At 38.5% G+C, this 26,541-nt stretch overlaps 2 protein-coding genes across 3 annotated transcripts in view; both read left to right on the top strand.

Moving 5' to 3' along the window:
* Positions 1 to 9,219, top strand: part of sptbn1 (spectrin, beta, non-erythrocytic 1) — an 83,010-nt gene extending 73,791 nt beyond the window's left edge. For both annotated transcript variants that reach the window (XM_026930527.3, XM_053238332.1), the window contains 7 exons: positions 143 to 339; positions 1,950 to 2,047; positions 2,158 to 2,212; positions 4,519 to 4,730; positions 5,665 to 5,838; positions 5,940 to 5,982; positions 7,645 to 9,219. In XM_026930527.3, coding sequence (XP_026786328.3) covers positions 143 to 339; positions 1,950 to 2,047; positions 2,158 to 2,212; positions 4,519 to 4,730; positions 5,665 to 5,838; positions 5,940 to 5,982; positions 7,645 to 7,875 — 1,010 coding nt within the window. In that variant the 3' untranslated portion in view covers positions 7,876 to 9,219. The remainder of the gene's footprint in view (positions 1 to 142; positions 340 to 1,949; positions 2,048 to 2,157; positions 2,213 to 4,518; positions 4,731 to 5,664; positions 5,839 to 5,939; positions 5,983 to 7,644) is intronic.
* A 3,211-nt stretch (positions 9,220 to 12,430) lies between these two features.
* The window catches only part of eml6 (EMAP like 6), a 49,732-nt gene continuing 35,621 nt past the window's right edge, over positions 12,431 to 26,541 (top strand). Inside the window, exons 1-2 of the mRNA XM_034308420.2 lie at positions 12,431 to 13,548; positions 13,712 to 13,990. Coding sequence (XP_034164311.1) covers positions 13,794 to 13,990 — 197 coding nt within the window. The 5' untranslated portion in view covers positions 12,431 to 13,548; positions 13,712 to 13,793. The remainder of the gene's footprint in view (positions 13,549 to 13,711; positions 13,991 to 26,541) is intronic.

Below are 26,541 nucleotides of genomic sequence, written 5' to 3'. Positions count from 1 at the left end.
CTTTTATTTTTATTTGCTCAGTGTCCTGTTCCTCAGTCAGATCTGATATGAAACACAGAAGTTGCTCGTGGGTGTGGGTGTGCTCACTTTTAATCATCCTGGCACTCACTTCCCTTTACTCTGTGTGTGTGTGCGCGTGTAGTTTTGGAAGTGCACCAGTTTTCGCGGGACGCTGGGGTAGCCGAGGCGTGGTTGCTGGGTCAGGAGCCGTACCTGTCCAGTAAGGAGGTGGGTCAGAGTGTGGACGAGGTGGAGAAGTTGATCAAGAGGCACGAGGCATTCGAGAAGTCAGCCGCTACCTGGGAGGAACGCTTCTCTGCTCTGGAGAGGCTGACTACGGTGAGATACACACCTCATTACTTTTAATCATTTTAGCAGGCATTTTTATCTGAGGCAACTACAGACGAAAATATGTGTGAGAGATGGTGTATCATCTGTACATCTTATACATTTAATACATTATATATATTGCTACCATTTGCTCTATTTAGATTTCTTTTTTCTCTTTTTTTATTGAAAATCATATATTTATTATTAATAATCATTTCATTATTAATTATTAATAGTTTTTAAGTACTTGTACATGCTGGCATTTGAGCATAGTTGAAAGGAGTTGTACTTTTTCGTTGTACTTTTTGCATTATGCTATTTTATTTGTACTTTTTAAATGCTCAGCACTTTATATCTTATTTATTATTATTATTATTATTAATCATCAATTTTATTTTTTTAATTACAGTTTTTATGTTCTTTTTCAAAATTACAATCTATATTTTCGTCTTTACTATTATTATTATTATTTATTTAGTAATGTGCTATTATACAACAATACTCGAAAATGGTGTTGTGTGATGTCTGAAGTTGATTATTTTTCTATAACAGCATCTCCTGAAGTGTTTTATTCCGCTTATACCACTGCAGTTCACCAAAGATTCCCATTTTTATTTATTAAAGAACGACACATTATACTTTTGATCAGTTTATAGTTACTGATAACGTTGTGTACTGTACATAATCCATGCTAGTTCCTGTTACCACTTATAACAGCTATAAATGAACAGGGGCGGATTTAGTGATGTGGGGGCCCTGGGCAAAATATAGGAATGGGGCCCTCATGTCAATGTTTCAACATCGATATTTAAATTTCAGCATACGTAATTATTACAAATATATATGTAATTAGCATTTTTCAGGGTCCCTTGGCTTCTGGGGTCCCAAGGCGGTTGCCTGTCTTTGCCTAGTGCTAAGTCTGCCCCTGTAAATGAAGTTAATACAAAAAACACAGGTTGTCATGTTACTGAGAAACTGGAAATCTGAAGAAGTCCTAAAGATGTTGGGAAAATGACAGCTTTACCTCTGTTACAAAGTGCTGACACTGGAGACTCCTTCCATAAATGTTCGATAAACTTTGTTAAGTAACAGTATGTTTTTTAATCCATTTATTACTAAGCTTAGTTTATATGAAGCATCTGGCGTACAAGTCCCTATGAGGGAGCCGTTACTATAGAAACGATAACGTATTAGAATACACACCTGTGATTTGCCTTGCAGTCGGAAATACTGTCAGAGCCGCTGTTATAGTAAGTGAATGCTCTTGTGAGGAATGTTTTCTCGAAAGCAGAAGTGACATGTGAGGGAAATGAATACAGTGTATGTGCTTCCTTATAGCCAGTACTTCCTCTTTTATAATAATCAGATTTACGAGATTTACCAGCAGATTTACAGACTTTTCTCGGTCTAGACTGTTCCTTTTAAATATATATATGTTAAACATTAAATCATCAGCTAGAATTTCAGCAGGAAATGCTTTTTTTAATAAGTGGAAGTGAATTTCCTCTTAGTACAAGGGAGTAGGGGAAGTGAGCGGGGTTTCTGGATTGGAACAGGAGGGTGTGTGTGTGTGGGTGTGGGTGTGTCAAATTGTTGACCTGTCCATCCTCCTCTCTCAGCTGGAGTTACTGGAAGTGAGAAGAAGGCAAGAAGAAGAGGAAAGAAGAAGAAAACCTCCGACGCCAGAGCCGGAGCAGGAGATCGAGCCACAGCAGAGGTAATCACACTCACAAACTCACTGCAGAAGAATTAATTTTTTTCTTGTGAGAAGTTCAGAAGTTATGTTTGTTTTTTAATTCTGCAATAATGTTCCTCATCTTTCCACAGAGAAGGAGAGCAGATCGCTCAGAACGGACTGCCGTCAGACCAGGAATCCCCACGGGTGAGTTATCTTACGTCCTAAACACACACACACACACACACACACATACACACACACATACATACATACATACAGACCACCTCAACCTGCAATATCCTGAGCAATCTTGGCAGGGTGGACCTTAAAGTACTCAAACAGCTTTAACTCGTGATTGATTGCAGGAATTCACACAAAATTTTGCATATTTTGGACAAGATTCTTCCTCAAAGTTTAGGATGTGGTCACTCACAGGGGGCGGGGTTAAGTTCAGCTCTTGCTCAAGAACCGAGCTGTCAATTCATGAACCTTGGTTTTGTGAGCCAGTAGAAAACAAGAAGCTGGGATTGAGCTCTCTTTGGTTTGTAGAAATGGAGAAGCTGCTTATCATTAGGTAGCAGTCACGTCAGAGCTGTGTGACTTCAGACACTCCCAAACCCTGAGTTTTTTTTTTTTTTTTGATAAAAAAAAAAACGCCAAATCAAGATCATTTTGAAACAAGATGGAAAAATAAAGTTGATTAGTTGATAGTAACTCTTTCTGTGAAGGTCATATTTCTAATGGACTATGAACACATCCACATCATGTTATAATGAAGGCATTATAGACATTGTTCTAATTATTTGTGAAAATGCATTACATTTATATTTATTTCTTTGTAATGCATAAATATAACTTATATAATAATATTATTATTCTAAATTAACACAATGCAGTCTAAGCAGTGTTCATAACACATTATAACACCAATACCACAGAACCAAGCTCACCTTTGTATCGTGCGTCACGAGTCTTATTTTTTTTTTAACAAATGAATTATATCAGGAGCTACAAAACTTAACTTCTGAAGGTCAGAGTGTCTCTGACATACTGAATAAACTGGAGCTGAATTTCTTTGGTTTTATAATGTGCTATAAACAGTACCTTTGTTAACAATGTATTAATACATTATAACCATTGCTATAAACTGTAATGCATTTTCATATATAATTATGGGTTTTATCACAAACACACAAATACTGTGTCATTGTTAAGGCTCAGTTATTGTACCTTTATAATGTTGAATGTTTCAATCAATTGAAATTGGAAACCTAAGGCACATATTCTGGCAGTGCTTGTTTTTGCTGTATTGAAAGTGTATCATATCGAGGCACCAAGGTCCCATACTGTATCTAATTGTATCATTACAATCCAGTCTCACAGAAAGATAACGTTCACGTGCATCTTATCTGCAGCATCTTCTGTATGCTGGATATCAGCATTCTGGCACAAGCATATTTTGCATAATATGTTAAATTCTGCACCAACATATTTTAACCAAGCCTGTCTACACTATTTGAATAAGATCAATGTGTATGGGTGTGATGCGTATCAATCAGCTCCCTAGCTCGTGAATCGGTATATCATGTACACAAGTTCGGGCACTGGTAAGGACCCTGGCTTACAACACATTGCGACAGTGATAACTCAATTTCCGGCGACATTACTACGTACTCGTGTTATAAAACGTCACCACTGGCATTTATCAACAGGCAGGACCCATATCTTTCTGACATTATTTGTCATATAAATTTATTAGCTCAATCACACGTGTTTCTGTCATGCTACTTCAGGCAGGATCGTAGGCTAGCTAGTGGATTTTTTAAAAATCCTTTAACACTTAAAAGTCGTTAGACTCAAACCAACCACAAATAAAGTCAAAAATCGCTAATGTAAGTAATCATGTGAGAGCTACAACAATGATAACAAGCTACTTAAATTTGTAGACGAAGTTGGCTGAGATTTTGTCCGTCTTTTGTTTTTTTTTGTTTTTTTTTTTCGAGCTGAGAGGCTTCTGAAAGTATGACGTCATTTCCAGTAAGGGAACATAGTGAGCATCAATGCTTCCTGGTTTTTGTGGTGCATCGTGGGATTTTTTAGGGAGCGAATGTTCCAGTAAAATGGCCGTCGAGTGTTTTGCGTAAATTTTGTGCTTTTCACGACACATAATTAGACTTAACGGGCTAAAGAAACTTCTGCTCTTCTTTGCAGACACCATCAGCCTTGCGGGTCATGTGGGAACATGGCACGGTAACGTGGGTATTTTCAAAATGCGGATAGTTTCCGGCTGTACTTTTTTTGCCTACAGAGACTTTATACGTTTTGAAAATACCTGCGTTACCGTGCCATGTTACCACGTGACTTGCAAGTCTGATTGTCGTATGCGAAGGTTTTTTGTGAGTCTCGGTTGATCATTACACCCTTTCTAGTTACATATTTAATCATATGTCTTCAAAGACAGTGTATTAACTTTTCCGTGCTTCTTTCTCTGTGTCTCTGTCTTATCTCAGGACGGAGTGGACGGAGAAATCGTGAACGGCGTGCCTGAGAGGAGCTCTAAGGAGCCGAGTCCCGTCCCGTCCCCGAGCTCAGGCAGACGCGCTAAGGGCAGCCAATCGTCCACCCTGCCGGCCAAAAGTCAGGAGTCTCCCTCCGCCCAGCTGGAGGGCTTCCTTCACCGCAAGCATGAGTTTGAGGGCCACAACAAGAAGGCATCCAACAGGTAACACCACCTACTTCACTGATCTAAATTTAAACACTTAAACCTGTAGTATTAACTATTCAGTAACTAGGAATGAAACTCATTGTAATGATGTGTAGGTACAGCTCCTGGATATTGCATCATGTCTTTTGTAAAGAAGAAAAAAATCACTTGGGCGCATATTGTTATACTGGAAAATAATCAATGATGGTGTGTTGTGATGAAGCGGAGTTAGCATTACCACCCCAACGTTGATTATTGATGTATCTAATAACAGAATGAAGTATTTTATTGCTCTTTTGCTACAGTATTTTGTTCATTAATTAAAGAATGACACTTTTTATCCATTTTTAGTTATATTTAATGTTATTTTTAGTTACATTTAATGTTGTGGAACATCCATGAAATAAGTTACTTGCTGATATTGTTACATTATAGCAACTGTAAGGGGAATTGTCGTTCCCTCAGTAGTCTCTCTTAAGTCATGTTACCAGAAAAACTTCTCTGTCCTGAAGATGTCTTAATTTTTAATTTAAGAAAACAGCTTTAATTCTGGCTGTTACAAATCGCTGACACTGGAGACTCCTTCAGTACATGTTAAATAAATGTCTCCTTGTAGAAATCTTCACTGTATCAACAAATACACACGCATTTTACACACCGTACAGTTACACACGTATTTTACACACCGTACGGTTACATACGTATTTTAATCTGTTTATGTGAAGTGTCTGCTATACAAGTGTCTCTGCAAGTTGCTACTATAGAAAGGAGAACATACTGTATTAGAAATATTGCTAGAAAACCTTCTGACCAATCAGAATCGAGAATTCGATGGCGCTGTAGTATAATAAGGAATCCGGAATCAGGAAACTGTTGTATAACAGTTCACTCACCAAGAAATGAGGCCAATGTTTTGCTGACTGAAAAATGCCTTTTGAAAAATCTCTCCCAGGTCCTGGCATAACGTGTACTGCGTTATCAACAACCAAGAGATGGGCTTCTACAAAGACAACAAGAACGCCGGGCAGGGCATCCCATACCACAACGAGATCCCCGTCAGCCTGAAGGACGCCGTCTGCGAGGTGGCCGTCGACTACAAGAAGAAGAAGCACGTCTTCAAACTGAGGTGAGTTGAACCTGCGCTAATCTGAAGCGATGAAAGCTGACAATAAAAAAAAAATTACATTTTGTCGTGACTGGATTTCTCTTTTTTTGTCTTCTTTACAGAGTGACAAACGGAAACGAGTATCTCTTCCAAGCCAAAGATGATGTAAGGCACCGTTTTGAATTCTCACATGAAAGGTTAAATGTGTCGAAATCGCTCAGCAGTGCCACCTTGTGGCAGACAGTGAAAAAAGAAATTAAAACCCACATCATGCCAGAATCTCTAGGGTCTGCAGTGTTGCGCTTGGAAAATTCTGGAAACTTTTCATTTCATCTGCATTACGGATAATAATAAAAAACCTAATATACAGAGCAAGCCGACATTACTATAGATAGCTGATATTAGCTAGAACTGGTAATTACGTTGTTATGGTAACAGTGTGTGCCTCATGCAGCTGGGTTTTTCTTGTTTGTTTGCTTGTTTGTTTGTTTGTTTGTTTGTTTTCTGCATATTGGCACAAAATGCACTACAACCCAGTGCTGATGAAGCTTTTCAGGAGAAAGTAGCTAATGAATGCTTAAAAAGGTGCTAGATTTGTGTTTTTTGAAAAAAAAAATGCAAAAGTGATCTGTAGAAGTCGCTACATCTAGTCAGTAAATTAGCAACAGTGCAACAACCAGCACTTTTTCTGTAAGAAAAAAACAGCTATTGTGAAAGCAGTGTTAGTTTTCATTCTGAGGCTTCTCCATAGCATGTTGTAGGTGATTTTACAAAAATTCCAAAGAATTTTAATGGAAAATAACAAAGACACAATGTAGCCTAGATTGAAGTATGTAATGTGACATTAAAATTATTACAAATAAACAATATCACACAACTGATTGGCCAAGCCAAGTCTCATTGAAGGTAGCACAGATATTATTCAGTTTAGGAAATATCAGCTCACTGTAATTTAATCCAAATATGCGTAAAAATGTATATTTGTTTTTCCCCACATCCCAGTACATATATTTTTCAAATAAATAGAAATATTAGGTTTGGGGTCAGCAGTTAAACTGTAAATTAAAAGTTTCTGTTGTTTGTAGTGTGTATTATACAGTTAAATCTGAAAACAGTTTACTTCCCTTGGGAAACCTTAAATGTTTTATGTAAAATCCTTCAAAAGAGGGTTTATTTTTTAGAAAAAGATTTTATAGCAATCTAAACACCTCTAACGAATTCCCCCTCTGAGTGCATGTCATGGTTCTGAACACAACAAGCACTGCTTTCATGTCATTTTTTCTGGGTTCATGTGCTTTTTTTTTACATGGTCATGTGCTTTGTCTCTGTCCCTGGCCTGTCAGTGGTGTGTTACCTGATTGTGGGCACCTGTATTGTGTTTTGGTCCTTGATTACTTTGTCTTTGTACAGCCTGGTTCTTTGTTTCATCGCAAAGTCTCATTGTGGTTTTTGGTTACTTTACATCCGAGCCATGTTTCCAACTTTTGTATGTCTTTTGCAGTTTTATTTATAGTGTACTCATTTTCACACTAAATGAGTTTTTACAGTAATCAACTATCTTGGGGAACTGCTTTTTTCTACTGAGAAAATGCTTTTGAGATACAAAAAAAATCACGTAAATAGCACGCTTCTCAGAAAAGGTTCCATGTAGCACATTTAATATTCTTTCAAGACGGTAGCTCATACAATAAACCAGGAGTGGAAAAAAAAAAGTTTTAGGAAACTGTGATTTTTGGACATCTTCTAAGTGATCAGCACATACTCTGTGTGTGTGTGTGTGTGTGTGTGTGATCTCTCACCCTTGTCCCCTGTGTGACCTTTTTTCAGGAGGAGATGAACACATGGATGCAGGCTATTCAGAATGCAGTCAGTGGCTCCTCCCCTTCAGACAAGTCTGACGTTACGCCTAGCAACCAGAGCACTCCTGCCTCCAGCCGCGCCCACACACTACCGGCAACTGTCACCTTGACGACTGAGTCGAGCCCGGGCAAGCGGGAGAAGGACAAGGAGAAAGACAAAGAGAAGCGTTTCAGTCTCTTCAGCAAGAAGAAGCAGTAGAGGCCAGTTCCCCTAGCAGCAGAGACATCCCGTTCCTTGCTTTCATCAAATTTGTCTTTTTATCTCTTCTTTACTTTCTCTCTTACCTTCTCTCTCTCTCTGTCTCTGTTTCTCTCTCTCTCTCTCTCTCTCTCTCTCTCATTCCTATCTGTTCACCTCATGTGATATTCCAGCATGCAAGCCGAAGAGCGAATACGCCACACTCTGTGCCTGAAGTCCCTCTGATCGGGTTCCAAAGTTACATAGAAAAAAAAATTATGATTAAAAAAAAATTCTCAAAAAAAAAAGGAAAGATTTTTAGCTTGGGTGTGTCATGGGTCAGGTTTGGAAATTCCGAGGATCAGATGTGTCTTTTTACTTCGTTCTGTTTCTATTGTCTTTCAATTTTAAAGCTATGATTTTAATTATTGATTATGAATATCACTCTTTTACGTAACCGTGACGTTCAGATGGGTTGGTTATTTAAAAAAAAAAAAAACGCTTTCCTCAATTTTGTGAGGCTGTCTCAGAGGGATGCGCGCGTTCTTTCTGTTCTTTCCTGTCGGGGAGCAAGACGGTGACGCTTGACGAAATCGATTCCACTGTGCGATTCCAGTCTGAACCTGAATCTGACATTTCCATATGAAGGATCCTTCGCTAAAATTCCATTCGCTTCTATAGTTGCCATGTTGGCCAAACCTGCCTTTTAACAATTCCAGGCTGTAAAGCCGTAGAACTCCACGCTAATATGAAGGTCGATTAACATTTGCTTGTCGTGTGTCCTTTATTAAAACCACATATTTTTTTTGACCTGTAAGAATGTTATATGCTATATGAAAAAAGTACTCCTTTTATTTTTTATTTTTACATTTTCCTTCCTTTCTTTATTTTGTTTTTTTTTTTCACTTCTGTTGAGTTGCATCATAATATATGTTTCAAATAATTCTAGTACAGAGTATTGAAAAACTAGCTGTATTATAAACACTCTATAGCATCGATGTTAAGTGGAAAGTGGAGCTCGAGCATTTACTGGAATAAAAACGGTAAAGTTACTCAAAAAAAAATGGTCGCTTGCTTGTTGGCTATATGATTTTCTTTTTTTGGCTACATTATACCGCTATTTGATACATAGTGTGCATTTCTCTGTCACTGTATGTAATGTAATGAAGAAACAAAAAAGAAAATCATCTACTGCACAATCAGAAATAGCATAATAGGAATGAAATCCTTTTGCAGCATCAGGGCTGGTGAGGGCGTATAGTAACCTCATTATAGTCCGACTGTATGAAACTGCACCTGTAGACCTTTTACCCCTCTCTGTTAAATATGTGCGATGTCATTAAAATGCTTTTAAACATTACCACATTCCACTGACTCCTGGGTCTCTGTTTTTCCTGTTTGGTTTTCTATCTTAGTTTGATTTTCTCTGTTTTTATACATTGAAAGATCGGGATCTGTCGGCTGTCTCGGTTTTAATATGGCGACATGTTGATATGTAAGGAATCAAAGGTTTAGAGCACTTAGGGGTGTGCTGTTAAGGGAAAATAATCAACTTGTCATACTTTTTGTGCATTTAGAGTTACATTTAATGCTGTGGAACATCTACGAAACAAGTTAGTGACTAACTGCTACAACTTAAGTGACATCAGGATCTATGTTACTAAGACAAAAAACTGCAGCTTAATACGGAGAAACCACAACATTGTCTGTCCTGAAGACTTTCCCATGTCGGAAAGTTAAAAGTTACAGCTTTACCTGTGACTGTTACAAAACAGTAACGCTGGAGATTGCTTCTCTAAACATTAAAGAAAAGTCTCCTTACACAAAACGTCACCATATCAACAATTAGATGTTTTTCTTAACACATTTTTTAAAAATCTGTTTATTATTAGTCTTAGATGATGTGAAACGTCTGCCATAGAAGTCCCTGTGAACGACCTGTTACTATAGAAACGATAATGTATTCGAATTAATATAAACTTGCAGTCGCACTCAGGTCAGAGCTCGTGTTTCAGAAAATGAAATCAACACCTGATTAGTCAGATTTGAGAATTTGACAGTACAATTGGTACAAAAACAGCTTTTAACCGCAAGTTACTTGTTATAGTGAGTAATAATGGCGTTATAAGAGCACTGATATGTACTCACTGATGCAATGTTTTACAATACTCAGAAATGTGTATCATGATTGTAATATCACAATATTGATAGAGTTATATACTTATCGCCCAGCTATAGTAATACCACTATAATACTGCTATTGCTGCATTCAACGAACCTTGGAAGTGGGAAGTCAGAGATCAAAATGGCGGTCAAGCTACAAAGCAGGAAAAAACATCTGTACTTTTTGTTCATGTTCGTCTTTTGTTAGCAAAAAGCTAGCCAGCTAACTGTGATGAGTGACATATACTTTCCTCCTGTATGGTCAGTGTTATAGATTTAACAAGCAAATATGTCTGTATGTTGAGTAAGTGCTACTGTGTTTAGTGCTAATGCTGTATGCAGCCATGTTGATTCGATGTCACTTGCTGAACTCGGAGGCAATCAGAATTAAAGAGATCATCCCGAGTTCCTGAGTAGGAATTCCGAGTCAAGCGGGTGCTTGCTTTGGTTTTTCCAGGTTGGAGGTTGGGAATTACGAGTTACGATTTCCAGTAAAATGCAGCTACATGAGGACATCACAAGAACACAATTTCTAGATGCAGTACATGAATCTATAAAAAGATTTTTGAGGTATTTTTAAAAAATGAATCATTTGTAAAGAGGTCAGTGTTAATGCTGTATGTTATGTAAACACCAGATACTGATTTGTGAAGGTATAAAGTCAGGTTTAGTGTATAAAGGTCATGAAGGACAAGCGTGTCTCAGTCAGTTTTACACACAGCGTGTTCCTGTTTGCTGTATGAGGTGTACAGATCACACAAGTGGCACGCTGATGAGTTGATGAGGTTCTGTCTTCGGAGGAAAACACCATATGGAAGCTCCATATGTCTGGGATTAAAGTTTGGAGTGCGACCCTACAGGCCCTTTTCTTATCTCTAAGAAATGGGAAGTAAGCAATCACACACACACACACACACACACGACCTCTGCTGAATATATTGTACTATTCAGTTTCAATATTACTATTTTCAGGTGTAAAATTTTTAATGAGATTCAGAAAACAGAACCATATATGGGCTATATCTATATAAATAATTTTATAAAATAATATATAATTAGTAGTTAATTACAGGATGCAAAAGTTTGCATGCCCTTAGGACAAGACAAAAAAATGTACAAGAAGATATTTATAGTAATAGGTGTCATTTTTTTTTAACAAAGTTTATTTGAAAAATTTAATTTATGACAGTAAAAACTCATCTGTTCAAATTTGATATATTTATGAATATGAGTAATAAATATTCTGTAAGCCCACTCTTCGCCCTTATAACTGCCTCTGAGAAGGTCTAGGATGAAGCCAGGTCTGGACACAGACAGAGCATCATGGAAAATCTCATTTTTTTGCCTCATGTTTTGGATTGTTGTTCTTTCACAGGATACACCTACCCCATCTATCAAAAAAAAAAAAAAACAGCTGAAAACTTTGTCATTTTAGCATCTTCCTAGCTTTTATAGCTTTTATATAAGCTATTTATCTAGCTTTTACTTTTATATTATTTGAATTATTGTACTTTTATTCTTTTTTTGCAGTTTCTATGATGTATTTTTTATTATTATTTGTATCTTTATTTGTATGTTATATTGTTATTTTCTTCTTTCTGTCACTTTTATTATTTATTGCAATGTCTGATTTGCCTATTTTACTATTTTTTCTTTTTTCCTTTTCCTCTTCACACTGTGAGCTGCATTGTAAATGAATGAAAGATAAAGTAAATTACTACTACTACTAATTCTACTAATAATAATAATAAGAAGAAGAAGAAGAAGGAAGAGGAGCAGGAGGAAGAGGAGGAGGAGCAGGAGGAGGAGGAAGAGGAGCAGGAGAACGAGGAGGAGAAGAAGGAGAAGGAAGAGGAGCAGGAGGAAGAGGAGGAGCAGAAGGAGGAAGAGGAGCAGGAGGATGAGGAGGAGAAGAAGGAGGAGCAGGAGGAAGAGGAGGAGAAGAAGGAGGAGCAGGAGAAGAAGGAGGAGCAGGAGAAAGAGGAGGAGAAGAAGGAGAAGGAAGAGGAGCAGGAGGAAGAGGAGGAGAAGAAGGAGGAGGAAGAGGAGCAGGAGGAAGAGGAGGAGAAGAAGGAGGAGGAAGAGGAGCAGGAGAAGAAGGAGGAGCAGGAGGAAGAGGAGGAGAAGAAGGAGAAGGAAGAGGAGCAGGAGAAGGAAGAGGAGCAGGAGGAAGAGGAGCAGGAGAAGGAAGAGGAGCAGGAGGAAGAGGAGGAGAAGAAGGAGAAGGAAGAGGAGCAGGAGGAAGAGGAGGAGAAGAAGGAGGAGCAGGAGGACGAGGAGGAGAAGAAGGAAGAGGAGCAGGAGAACGAGGAGGAGAAGAAGGAGGAGGAAGAGGAGCAGGAGGAAGAGGAGCAGGAGAAGGAAGAGGAGCAGGAGGAAGAGGAGGAGAAGAAGGAGAAGGAAGAGGAGCAGGAGGAAGAGGAGGAGAAGAAAGGGAAGGAGGAGGAGAATAATTAATGGGTTAATCAAACCACCTGCACCTGAAGGTTAAACAGGGGTTAATAAAATGGTTTCCGACAGTTTACCGGAAACGCCCTCTCTCCTCTTACACACTGCTGATAACGTCATATCCTGCAGACTTTGTCACTTCATCGCAATATTATTTCTTGCGTTAATTATAAAAATGTTGCACTATTCAGGAGGCTGCATTTGCTCATGTCTTACCCGGAGCCTGTGCTCTTATCACGCGCACCTTCAGCACCTCGGACAGCGCGAGACGCGGCCGGGAATTGTAGTCCTCTAGTCATGTAGTCATGCGCGCGCTTCTCATTCACACCGGATCAGACGACGGTAAGGACTCCAACATCCACGATCCTGTGCGCGGTGCGACGCGTCAGCGTGATGGGGAGCGCGAGCGCGAGGCGTCGTAGTAACCAAGAGCACTCGGTAACTCCAAACCGGAGCCCGTATTCCTGAACACGGCTGCGCGAAGGCTCGTGCGTAAGGCACGAGAGTTCAATCACCAGCCGCTGCGCTGAGGTCGCTTTTTTTTTTTTTTTTTTTTTTTTTTTTAGAAGAAGGGATTATCCCCAGAAAACGGGTCGGGGTTTTTTTGTCAGATGGGTTCATGAATGAAATTTAAAGGCGTTTTTGTTTGTAGTTGTTGGACGGTTCGGTTGGAGCGCGCGACGATGCGGGACGGTGGAAGGAAAAAACCAGCATCTGGTCGGGGAGCGGCGATCCGGAAGCTGGGCATTAATCGTGCTGTAGATCTGATGTGAATCTGTAGGTGAAGAATTTAATCGCACTGTCTGATCACGTCTGATCTGCACCTCTAGGCTGTACACTTCCTGCTGAGTTGTGGATCAATCCCGACATTTAATCCCCACGTCAACGAGACGTTTTTCCTCTTACACTCAGATTAGCACTACTGGATTTCTGCTCTTTCTGAGTTAATGCTTTATTTCTGATGCCAGTCTGTTTATACTCAATCAAAATGCTCGATTTGATCCTGCTGTGATTTCTGAAACCAAATATTTCCAAGACGCCGCTCCTCCGTAGGCTACACGCCCCCTACATTTTATAGTCCAGGTATATATATATATGCACACACACACACACACACACATATACACATATACACATACATAGATACATACATGTATATGTATCCATATCCATATACATATACATGCATACATATGCATATACATACATATGCATATATAAAATTCGAGATCGGACCCCCTTCTAGGCATTAAGGAGAACAGGGACTTGTACCGGTACTCTGATGCTTCGCGCGTGAGCCAGACGGTGGCGCTGAAGAGGGCGCAGGCATGGCCGATAAGACCGCACCACGCTGCCAGCTCCGGCTCGAGTGGGTTCACGGCTACCGGGGCCACCAGTGCCGCAACAACCTCTACTACACGGCGGGGAAGGAGATCGTGTACTTCGTGGCCGGGGTCGGCGTGGTGTACAACACCCGGGAGCACACGCAGAAGTTTTACCTGGGTCACAATGATGACATCATTAGGTAAGGACACTTGCTAAAGTGTGGGAACATTCATCCATTCAACCATTCATTCATTCATTCATCTTCAATAACTGCTGCTCAGGGTCAAGGTGGATGACACCAGGCATGAGGTGGGAATCCTGCCAGTCCATCACACTACACCATGCACACACACTCATTCCCACCTACAGGTACATTAAGCGTAACAGCATGTTTTTGAGAATTGGGAGGAAACCTGAGAACCCACATGAAACCCATGTAGACACAATGAGAACAACTTCACAAAGACATTAAGATTGAACCTGGAGCTGTTCAAGGTTCACACAAACAGACACATGGTTTTTAGTACCATGTCATGCCTCAGATATTTACACAATTGGACTGTATCTGCTTTCATTAAGCTATCTATCTAGAAAAAAAACGGTTCATTAAGAGTTCTTTGAATAGTTAAGGGTTGTTCACTTGCTAAATGCATCCTACTTGTAACCCTCTCAGATGAGGAAACCTTCTGTTTGTAGGGTTTAGGAGTTCTGTCTAAGAAACAAGCTGAAGAACCGCTTGTGGTTTTCAACATTTTCTGTTGCATTTCCGAGAAACAGATCAAGTGTTGGTGTCCTCTGGGTTCACTGGTTTTCTCTCACCTCCGAAAAACTTGCCAGTAGCTTGTTAGATACTCTAAATTACACCTAGGTGTGAATGAGTGTGTGAATGTGTGTGCCAAAGATGCCATGCAATGGATCTGCGTTCCATCCAGGGTTTATTCCTGCAACACTCCTAGTATTCCCCTGGATAGGCTCTGGATCCACCAAACCAATATAACACGGTTCCTGAACATAAATGAATGAAAAACAAATAGATAACATTAACAGAGCTTTACACAAAGGTGATGCAGTGTGTGTTGGCAGCATTTAGTGCCTTTTCATTAAAGATCATTTTGTTTGCCCTGAACAAATGATGGTGTGATATTGGTGTGATAAAACAGAGCAGGAAATAACAATATTCACCTCTAGATGAACTTGAGCTACTAAAAGAGCTGAGGAAGATGCTTATGCTGGATGTCCAATCTGGTCCATTATGAAGGAAATTAGAAATCTAAGCTTTTTTTACTATATGAAGACAGAATTACACCCTAACCCACAGACGCCTCATCTCCCCCTCGCAGCTCCTTTCTCACTTTGCACTTCACTTCCTTCCTCTTTCTCTGAATGCTCTTTAATATTTATGAATGAACACAAACAGATTTAGGTCAATTTGAGGGTACAGCTGGCTGGGAAAGCTTTTTTTTTTTTAAATAAGCGTTCGTGTTTATTCCCACCCTCAATAACTGCTGCTGAGGAATAACAATTCCTCAAATAAAAGAAGCATCAGTTCTTAGCACACCATATACAAGAAATCTGCACCAAAGACCAGCTATGAGAAGTAAGTAAGGAGTAAAACACATCAGGACATACTGTTATAGGAAAATGATCAGTGATGGGTATGTAATGTAGCAGAGCTACTGCCAGAGATGGCAAGGTCCAGTTTAAAAATATTCTGCGGCCACCAAGATCTTGTTTAAAAGTAAATAATCTGAATTTAAGCAGTTTCTAAAAGAAATAGGCAAACAAAGGGAAAGTGTAAGTGCATACAGTGTATCTATGATGTACAGAATCACTTCTGTTGTAAGATATATTGCAAAGAGTGGAAGAGTGGATGACGTCCTTACCAGATGATGATAAATTTGTGTATTACAGGTACAGCAAATCAAAAATGCGTGCGCACCACAGTGAACTTCCACACTGAGCTTCTGCCTTTTCCAATACCTGAACTTTTTGGGCTAGTTTCAGGTCTTTTTGTGTGTTTTTTTTTTAAGATGTTGTTGGGATGGATATTTTCCTGAGACCTGGCAACCCTGGTTACTCTTACAAGCCAAAAGTTTATTTTGCAGTAAGAGCACAACCCATGATGTTTCATTACTCTTACACCACTACTAGATAAGTACTAGACCACTCCTCTAAAGCCATGTATACACTAATTGGTTTAAAAAAACATAACTGTGTCCCATACCATCCCAAATAGCTTAACATTTATATTTACTAATATCACAAACCTTAGCTAGCTTAGCTTAGTTGCTAGTAAACTAACTTGCATTGGTTAGGGGCCAATACAAGTGGGATTTCAGTATCAGAATCTCAATTAGCATTTATCAAACAGCAGCCAAAATGAATAATACAGGATATAAAATTACTATTATATAAGGCTTACAATTTTATTCATTAAAATATTAGCTAGGCTAGCAGGTTAAGACAGAGATATGTTTGGAATCTTTAGCGCTTATTTAGTGACATCACAAATTAAGTTCAAATTTGAATTTAGAACTGTGTTAACAAATTTGTCCAAACGCTAATCTACAGTATATAAACAAAATTTCAAGCCATTCAAGAGGAGATAGCCATTTAAAATTGATGTGTTTTTAAAATACTAACAGATTATAAAAAAGCTTGATATCACACACTCTGAGTAAAATTGTTGTATGCTGAAAGTTCCAAAGTATCGAAGTACTAATGTAGGTTATATCAAAGATGCCCATTTACAACTACATCTCCTGACTTTAAAAAGCTGCAGTGGCTCTCCTGACGTTAAAGACCCCAGTCCTCTCCACACACATGATGAATGCAGTAATGCACTGTGAATTTAGGTATTTATGGATATTTAAATTAGGTTCACCAGCCAAAAAAAATGGAGAGCTATTTATAGTAAATCATCAGTCATTTAACACACACTGTGCTGTGTAGGACGGTGTGAAGCATCGCACAAACACACACGTATCGGCAGTCTCAGGAGAGAGTGTATTAACCCAGTTTATCCTGTAGCTAGCGGCGAGGTGAGCTTTTGAAAGGCCCCATTAAAAAGTTGTGTAGATGACTAATGCCTGTTGCTCAGTGCATGACAAATGTAAAAGAGATATCTCATCCATGCTGAAGAACAGCTTTGGTTCGCTCTAACTCATGTTAAAGCTTTGTTTAACAGTTTAAATGACTAGTTTATGAAAAGCAGAGGTGCCAACCCTTCGGTGCTTGTCTCAGTTTCTCTCTTAAACATCAAAACTACTTCTGTAACATAGATTATATCTGCTACATCCAGAGAAACAATATATACAAAATAGCAAAGCAAATTTAGTGTTTGTTCAGTCTGACCAGTATCATATTCCCTCCATTCTATATTTTTACACTCCCCACCCACACACACACCAGGATCCCCAAGCATGAGAACGGCTTTTACGTGTCGAATTCTATAAATATTCAAAGCAAATGTGTTTAAAGAAAAAAAAATTAACACACCTTTGTGACTCTTTTTTTGGGTTTTTTTTGTGTTGTAATACAGAAACTATGTTATTACAATTACATATATGTTTAAACACGTGTTAAAATATATTCTACTTTATGCATCTCACATCACGTTTGAGAGTTTAATTTGCTTATAACTGAATAAATTATCATTATAGTGATTATCACGGGTAAGGGTGTCGTTAGTCACGACGCAAAGTGGAATAAAATGCTTTTAAACATGATAAAATCGTTGTACCACACACCCTTGAGTTGCTTATTGCCTTTATTTTAAAACAAAAACATGCAGTGTTTAATAATTGATTTCATTTATTATTAATAATATTCCCAAAATACAACTCTTCCGTCATGTAATGTAGTTTGTTAACAGTAAGCTTTGGTTGCTAAGCAACATAACAGACAAAGATTAGGGTATTCTCTAGACACAACTGGTCTAAAACCTGTGGTGTGTGTGTGTGTGTTGTGGATTTTACGGCAACTTTGAACAATCAGATTTTAGAACAACTAAACTGTAATGTTTATAAGAACATTGGACGGTATATGGTGGATGCTTTCGAATAAATATTAAAACAGCATTGCTATAAAATTAAAAGAAATATCCAATGTCAAAGGAGTTTCCATTGTATGTCCATTATCTGTCTAAAAAAAAGGTTGTGCCTAGCAAAGAGTCCTTCTAGGGGAACTAAATAGGAGAGTTTCCTTCTGTAAATGAAAAAAAAAAAAAAAAACCAAAGATTCCAAAGCAGAATCTGTTCAGAAGGCAAGAGCCACTGTGAAAACCTCTTTTTTTTTCTAAATGTGTAATGATTAGTAAATGATTATTAACAGTCAGATAAGTTCTACACTCTTAAAAAACATGTTCCATCCTCCACTCGTAAAGGTTCTTCTCCAAGACCCCTTTAAGATCTATGCAGAACCCTACCACACTAGGGTTTCCACCCTATTAGAAAAGGTTGCAAGCAGGATGGAAGTTTATTGTCCACCACTGTGGAAAATTTGTGGCATGCCTTTAAAAAGATGATTATTAAATGAGAGTTAACAGTGAGGTTTGTGCTACATTATTTAAAAAAAATGTTCCGTTTTCACTCTAGTAGACCCCAGGTAGGAAGCTAGAACCTTTAAAGGTTGCATCGGAATCATTAAAAAGTTTCTTTAAAGGTAGAATAGTAAAAAAACAGGGATCCCTTTTCAAAAAAAACGTAAGTAGAACCGTTTAACCACCAAATCTAGAACCCTTAACTATCCAAAGAAGCCTTAAGGAACCTTTTTTAAGACAATAATGATTAGTTAAAAGTGCTGTGTAGTAAAACAGTTTTTTCTTTTAGAGAAGATTCCAAGTAGACCCCATTTAGGAAGCTAGAACCTTGCCCCAGAATTGTTAAAAAGGTTCTGTAAAGGTTGTAAAGTAGGACACTAAAACAAAGGGATTTCAGAAAAGGTCCCAAGTAGAACTACTAGAACCATTAGTAGAACCACCCAAAGCTAGAACTATCCAAAGATCCTTTGAGGAACCCTTCTTCTAAGAGTGTAATGAGTCATATTAGAAAACAGAGGGATTCCTTCTCAGAAAAGATTCCAAGTAAAACCCCTTAACTATCTAAAGCTAAAACTCTTTATTATCCAAAGAACCCTTGTGGAACCTTTAATGTAGTGATTAATTTATGAGAGTTACCAGTGAGATATTTTCTACACTATTAGAAAACAGGTTAAAACAAGTTCCATCTAGCAGTCTACAACAGAAGGTTTTAGAACCATGTCTTTTAGAAATGGTTCCTAGTAAATGCCATTTAGGTTGCTACAACCCAGATATGAATAATTCATTAGGCCATTTCAACTGTAATGTAATAGTAAAACAGAGGGATGCCCTTTCAGAAAAGGTTGCAAACAAAACCCATTAACTACCCAAAACTCAAACCTTCAAACCTAACTATCCAAAGAACCATTCAGGAACCCTTTATATAAGAGTGTATACACCATAGGATGCATGGTGTGGTGCGTTTCTGGGTTCTTGCTAGAAGAAGTGGAGGCCAGACCGTAGGACTTGATTGTGTTTAGATCATCTTAAGTTGCAAGTACAAGACAAATTGGAGGGCCAGTGATTTAGGAAACCAAATCTGGAACCTGTAAGATAATCCATGGCTCTGCGTCTGAGTGCTGTCTGGAGGCAGGAGCTTTCTGTTCCTAACCACAGACATGATGAGCTTTACAGCTGACCTCCAACCTCCAGACACTTGAGCAGGCCTTGTGTTGCTTCTTCTGTATGTTTCTAGTCCACAGTTCTGACCAGTGGAGTTTAAAGCCATTATCCAGCATCAACTCATATGAACACAGCTGAGTGCTCATTAGCAGTAGAACATCACAGGCCTCCTGGTGGAGATGCATGCATAGTTGAAATGACCTGATGAATAATTCATACTCCATCATGCCACAGTATTCATCTTTGTTTTTATCTCTAAACAGATTAAACCCATCATAAATGCACACACAGCAGCATTTGAACTACTTTTTGTTTCATATGATAAAAAAGAAGACCAGAATGATTAGTGAGTCCATGGCCATGAATTATTAATTTTTTTTAGAATGTAGCTAACTAGTTTATTATTTTTAGTGGAAAGGGATTAATAGCTATCTCACTTTTATTTTCACCATGTATACACAGGGATGTGTCTTGCTGTACATGGGATATGCAGTCGCTTAGGGACTTAGGGACCCCAGACCACCAAGGGGCTCCAAGATTTTTAAAACTGATTTTTATCTTTTATCTTAACTTTGCTATCATTTGGCAAAAAGGTGTGTGTATCAGGCAGTTGCAGGGTGTGAAAAGAACTGAAACGGCAATTTACGTAGCTAAATTAAGTACATAAGTTCAGTTACTAATTAAGCTAAAGGTAACTAACGTAAATAACGTCAGAGGATCGCAAAGAAGTGGCGATCTATCTGGTGCAGAAAAACATGAAAAGAAAAAATCAGGAGTGGACAAACCCAAAACACAGATAAGAAATTAATTCTAACTAATTGGAGTTAGTCAATTTGTCCGCTTTCTTGCTTTCACTTGCTCATGTAAGTTAGTTGTTCACTAGCTAGCTAGTTAGTAGCTAAAGTAAGAAGTGTTAGGCTAACACATGTTGCTACACAAGGTTGTTAGCTACAGGATAGTAACCTGTTGAATCATCCAAGATAATGATGTATTAACTCTGTTCATTCTTGCATATACTCTATAATGATTTTATTGGTTTTGTAATGTGGACCATATGTACATGGGTGTGTCCTAAAAGCATGGGGCGTGTCCTAAAGGCGTGGTCATGTATATTCATCGATTGTTGCATTTTTAATGAGGTTAAAGTTGTAGAGATGTTTCCAACAACTGTTTTGCACAGTTTCTGCGAAATGTTGTGAGTGTTTATATGATTTATTGTGTTGCTGGATCACAGCGGTAAACTTCCTGTGAGCTGTGTGAGAATGGCTGGAACACAACAAGGCATTTTTTGCCAGATCTCTGCAGTTGTGCCACGATGTGGAAATTCCTACTTCACTGCACAGCGCCTCAAGCTTTTTAAAAACAGCAAACCACTGCTTTCCCTCTTCTCCTTCTTCTCATCAGCCTGTTTCTCTTACATTCCTCTCTTTCTTTCTGTCCCATTTCCTGTTGTCCCAGGTTCAGACGTAGTTGTGTTTAAGAGCAGATTTCACTTTGGAAATTTTAAAAAACAAAATTACTGTTCTCCGTGATTTCTTAATGATTTCTTAATGATTTCAAGTTTCTCAAAGTAAATTCTGTGTAAGTGTTTGAGGTTTGTAGCACTCAGAAAGTGCAGCTCCCTTTGTCTCTCTAGGTCTCTATCCCTCTCTCTGCTTCTGTCTCTCTGCCTCTCTTTATCACTGTCTCTGTCTCCTCTCTTTCTCTCTCCCTGCCTCTATCACTGTCTCTGTCTCCTCTCTTTCTGTCTTTCTCTGTCAGTTTCTGTCACTCACTTTTTCTGTGTTTTCTCTCTCACTCTCTCTCTGTCTCTCTCTTTCTATCTGTTTCTCTCTCTTTGTTTGTGTGTGTCTTACCATCTCTCTGTTCGAATCTCTTTCTGTCTATCTCTCATTCTCACTGCCTCTTTTCATCTCTGTCTGTTTCTCTGTCTGTTTCTCTCTTTCTGGCTGTTTCTCTCTCTTTCTGTCTCTGTCTCTATCTCGCTCACTTTTTGTCTCTCTCATTTCTCTCTCTCTCTCTCTCTCTCTCTGTCTCTGGTTCTCTGTCTCTCTCACTTTGTCTCTTTTTCTGTCTCCCTCTATCACTATTTCTTTCCATCTCATTCTCTCTCTCTCTCTCTCTCTCTCTCTCTAGTTCCATTTCTATTCCTGACTTTCAATGGTCTGGTGCATATGTGGATTATGACTGGAGGGTGGTGTGGTGTGTATGCCTATCTCTAAAGCACATTAAGCCTAGAGCTACAGGGGCCACGGGTAAACTGCCTAGACACACATACACACACACACACACACCCACACACACACTCCCCCCCTGATTAATGTGGATGCACAGACATTCTGCGCACGTATATGCACATCCTCACTAAATTTGCTGCACCGTGGCCCAGACTGTGTGTAAGATGAATATGTTGTCATACAGGTGTGTGTGTGTGTGTGTGTGTGTATTTATGTGTGTGGTGAAAGAGTAGAACAGACGTGGCTGCTGTGTCAACACTGGTCATGCCGCAGTGCTGTAATTTGATGTCCACACACACAAACACACACACACACACACACACACATTTCTACATGCTGAAGCAGTTGTCTTACATCTGTATTGACACAGCAACCCAGAGATGTAGGCTTGGATTTCAGACTAGTGGACACAGTGATCTGATTTCTACAAGCTCAACAACACTCTCTCTCTGTTTCTTCCTTTCTACTTTTTCTCTCTCTACCTTCATTCTACGGTCTCCCCCTCGGTCTCTATCCATCACATGGATAGCTCATGAGGGTGTTGTTGGCTTAGAAACCTGACAGAATACTTTTTTATAATTACAAATGGACATAAACACAGCATAGAAAAAACACAGCTGATTGTGTCTCATGAATGTTAGTAAGTAAAGAATAAAACACTTGCGAATTGGGCTGTTAAAGGAAAATAATCAATGAAGAGGTGATGTGATGCTTTGTTTGCTAGATTAGTTTTGCTTGCTTGGTTAGTTTTTTGCCAGCAGGTTTGCGTTTGCTTGCTATTTTAGCTTCTGCTCAATTTTTTTTTTTTTTTTTTTGCTTTTCAGTTTTGCTTGCTTGCCTAGTTTAGTTTTAGTATCCCAAAAGTCTCCATTTTAGCAAAATATCTTCCAAGATTTTTCATACTTAGTTATATATATATATATATATATATATATATATATATATATATATATATATATATTTTTTTTTTTCCAGATCAATAATGCCTATTATTGAAATCATTCTCATGGCTGGATCGGGGAAGCTGTCATAAGGTTGTGAGGGACATGCAGATACATTCATAACACCAGATGTGTTAACACAAGTTCATCATGAGCGAGAGAGACAACTCTATGTGTGATTACAAAGAAATGGCAACCATGTAGAGGAGGTTTTGTAAATAACGTTACATTTTGCTAAAAAGTGTTAATTTCCCTTATGTACGGAGACTTTTGGGACACCCTGTAGTATGCTTTCTCTTGTTAGTTTAGCTTTCACCCACTTGTTTGCTTTTGTTTGCTAGTTTAGCTTTCATCCACTAGTTTCCTTTCACGTGCTAGTTTAGTTTCTGCTCATTAGTTTCCTTTCGCTTGTTAGTTTGCTTTACCTTTCTAGTTTAGCTTTCACCCACTAGTTTTATTTATTCTAGCTAGTGTAGTTTTTGCTCACTAGTTTTCTTTTGCTTGTTAGTTTAGCTTTTGTGCAATAGTTTGTTTTGACTTGTTAGTTTGCTTTCTCTTGCTAGTTTAGCTTCCGCTCATTAGTTTGCTTTTGCTTGTTAGTTTACTTTCTCTTGCTAGTTTCGCTTGCTAGTTTAGTTTTTGCTCACTAGTTTGCTTTGGCTTGTTAGTTTTCTTTCACTTGCTAGTTTTTCACCCTATTTTGCTTTCAATTGCTAGTTTAGCTTTCACATAAACTTCACTTCACTTTCACTTACTTACTCACTAGTTGCTTCTGCTTGTTAATTTATTTTTGCTTGCTAGTTTACTTTTGCTTTCAGTGACTAGTTTGCTTTGGCTTATTAGTTTAGCTTTTGCTCACTAGTTTGCCTTAGCTTGCTAGTTTAGCTTCCACACACTAGTTTGCTTTTACATGCTAGGTTAGCTTTTGCCCACTAGTTTGCTGTTGCTTGTTAGTTTGTATTCACTTTCAAGTTAAGCTTTTGGCCATGAATAGACATTAATGAGGATCTTTCTAGCAGCCTGACTGGATAGCACACTTTGCAGTAGAGGACATGACATGGCTTCAACCACCCATAGAGATAGATTAGCATTGGGGTTTTCTCTGGAGACAGGCTAGCTGCATCTTTCAGGTAGTAGTTAATTAGTGTACTTAGCACAGTTTTGGGTAACCTCGGCCATTTTAAAACAAGGCAGCTGGGAGCTGTTATTAATACATTTTGTAGAGACCTTGGCTAATGATGTGAATATTTTGAACCCACGCAAGTCAGAGTGCTGTTTTCTTTAGTGTGTTAAGGTTTGCTAGTGTTTGTGCTATGCTGTCCTTGAGCAGCGAGCCTCCACAGCATGTCTCCATGGCAGAGCGGCTGTTATGTGGAGGCTGATAAAGCTTTCAGTGACTACCTCCACAAAGATGCAGCATGATGAAAGGCTTTAATACAGTGAACCGTCAGGGAAAACAGAGAAGCTGCATCTCAATCCACCACAGTTCGCTTCCTCAATTGATAACAATAACAGCATTGTTTTTCTGCCATTCTGCCAACTCACTGGGCTTTGTTTCCCTGCTTTCCTTTCTGACTTTGTGTTCTCTCACTCTCAATGTGATGAAAATGTTTCAAGGAAATATTGTGTAAAATTTTAAAACAAACTTGAATGTTATATTTTGCATCCAGGAATGTTTGGGGGAGGGGGGACAAGCCGAACACTAGCCAAGTTTCCATCCACTTTTTGCGCTGTTCTGTTATCAACAAAGTGAAAATGCGTAAACAAAAAAAAATTTGCGAAATTTGCTGTCTCCTACCTGTTTCAATCCAATTGGCCTTTTATCGATAAAATGGTGTGCATGATGACGTCATCCTTAAAAAAAACAAACTGTCACATAAGTTTTGGTGTATCGCAAAAGAAATCTGCCCTTGTTTCCATACGTAATTTTGTATATATCGCAAATTGCATACCTTTTGCGTTCCACATGTCCTCAAATCTTTGTAAAATGGAGAGATTATTGCGACGATTAATTATAACTGGCCAGAATATTGTCATTTTAATTCTGACAATGTCAGAATGGAGCAGTTGCTCGACTGATAGGGCTCCAAGTAACTGCCCTTACGCGACGAAGCCCATGGGTCTGGGAGAGACCATGCAACATTTTAGAATGTCACGTCCCGCGTTTGAGATGCTGTGCCAATTTATTGGTCCAGATGTTGCGGCCATTGCAGGTTGCCACTGGTTCCGAGCCGAAAATTTCAGGGTTATTAAAACGACCAAACTTCGATGTGTATATGCTGTGAGCACAGCTATTAAAGAAAAATTAATGCTGCATTATATAAGACTTATGAATGTTGCGGAGGCCAATGAAATTGCATACCATAATTCCCTGGCGCATCTTGTGCCACAGGTTTATGGTGCGCTGGATCGCACGCACATCACCATTCTTCCCCTGACTGATGGCTACCACTATTACATTAATTGCAAAGGGTGGCCGTCTATTGTAAATTCTGTCATGTGACACATTTTTTGTGTGAATAACATATTTCTCGACAAAAACTGTTTCCAAACAATTTTTTTTGCAACATATGAAGTATTGACATATGAGCTAAAGTTAAACAAAAAAAGATTATGTCGACAATTTTTATCAACAAATTTTATCAATAATTTGCATTTCACTTTTTTGTTTACTTACACTGAAATCTTTTGTTTAATTTTACATGCTACAATACATTTAGCTCGCTAATTTGCTTTACTCTTCAGTTTGCTTTCAATTTTTTTGGTATACTTTTACTGTGATCTTTTGTTTGCTAGTTTATTTTTGCCTGCTGCAATAGCTTTAGCTCACTAGTGTGCTTTTATTTACTAGATTAGTTTCTCCATCGCAAGGTTAGCGTTCACTCACTAGATTAGCTATCTCTCTGTAGGTTAGCTTTTACTCGCTAGTTTACTTTTAGTTTACCATTGCTTGCTAGTTTACCATTACCTGCTTGGTAGCTTTCTCTTGCTAGTTTGGGTTTTCTCTTCAGTTTACTTTCACTTTTGTGTTTATGTTGCTGAGGTCTTTTGTTCACTAGTTTACTTTTACTTGCTTGGATATCTTTAACTTACTAGTTAGCTTTTTCTCTTTGATATGCCTTTTTTTGTTTACTTTCACTGAGGCCTTTGGTTTGCTAGGTTATTTTTACCTAAGAGGGTAGCTTAAGCGTGTGTTTACTTGCTAGGTTAATTTCCCTTGCAAGGTTAGCTATCACTCACTTTATTAGCTTTCTCTCTGTTATCTTTCTATTAGCTTTCTCTCTGTTAGCTTTCATATTACCTACTAGTATAGCTTTAGCTCACTTGTGTGCTTTTATTTAAAAGCATTTTTTTTCCCTTGCAAGGTTAGTTTTCTCTCTGTAGGTTAGCTTTCAGTTGCTGGTTTACTTTTAGCTTTCTTTTGGTTGGGTAGCTTTCACTTGCTATTTTCCTTTTTTCTGTTCAGTTTGCTTTCTTTCTTTCTTTTTTTTGTTCACTTTTTGTTTGGTCTTGTTTTGCCACAGAGCAGTGATGTGTACTTCCACTATACACTTCACAAATGCATCCAGCAGTACAGTAAAACCCCCGTATCCACTGTTTCATTCTGAGTAATGTGATGAAATCTTGTGCAGTCCCGCCTGGGACGTTAATCATCCCTTTGGCCAACGTATCCACACTGTATACACACTACTAAGCCGTTTATATATATATATTACCTTTTTATATTATTTTTTAGTTTATCCTAAATGTGTAAGCATTTTGAAAATGTAATTAAAATGCAATTTCACACTACAAGATTTCCCCTGGCGGATACAAAAACTGTATCCTAATTAATGAAGCATAGAGTAATCAAATATTTACGATCTACCAG

Source organism: Pangasianodon hypophthalmus, chromosome 11 (assembly GCF_027358585.1).
Source record: "Pangasianodon hypophthalmus isolate fPanHyp1 chromosome 11, fPanHyp1.pri, whole genome shotgun sequence".
Taxonomy (NCBI): Eukaryota; Metazoa; Chordata; class Actinopteri; order Siluriformes; family Pangasiidae; genus Pangasianodon; species Pangasianodon hypophthalmus.
Note: the sequence above shows the minus strand (reverse complement) of the source record. Positions and strands in the feature narration are given on the sequence as shown.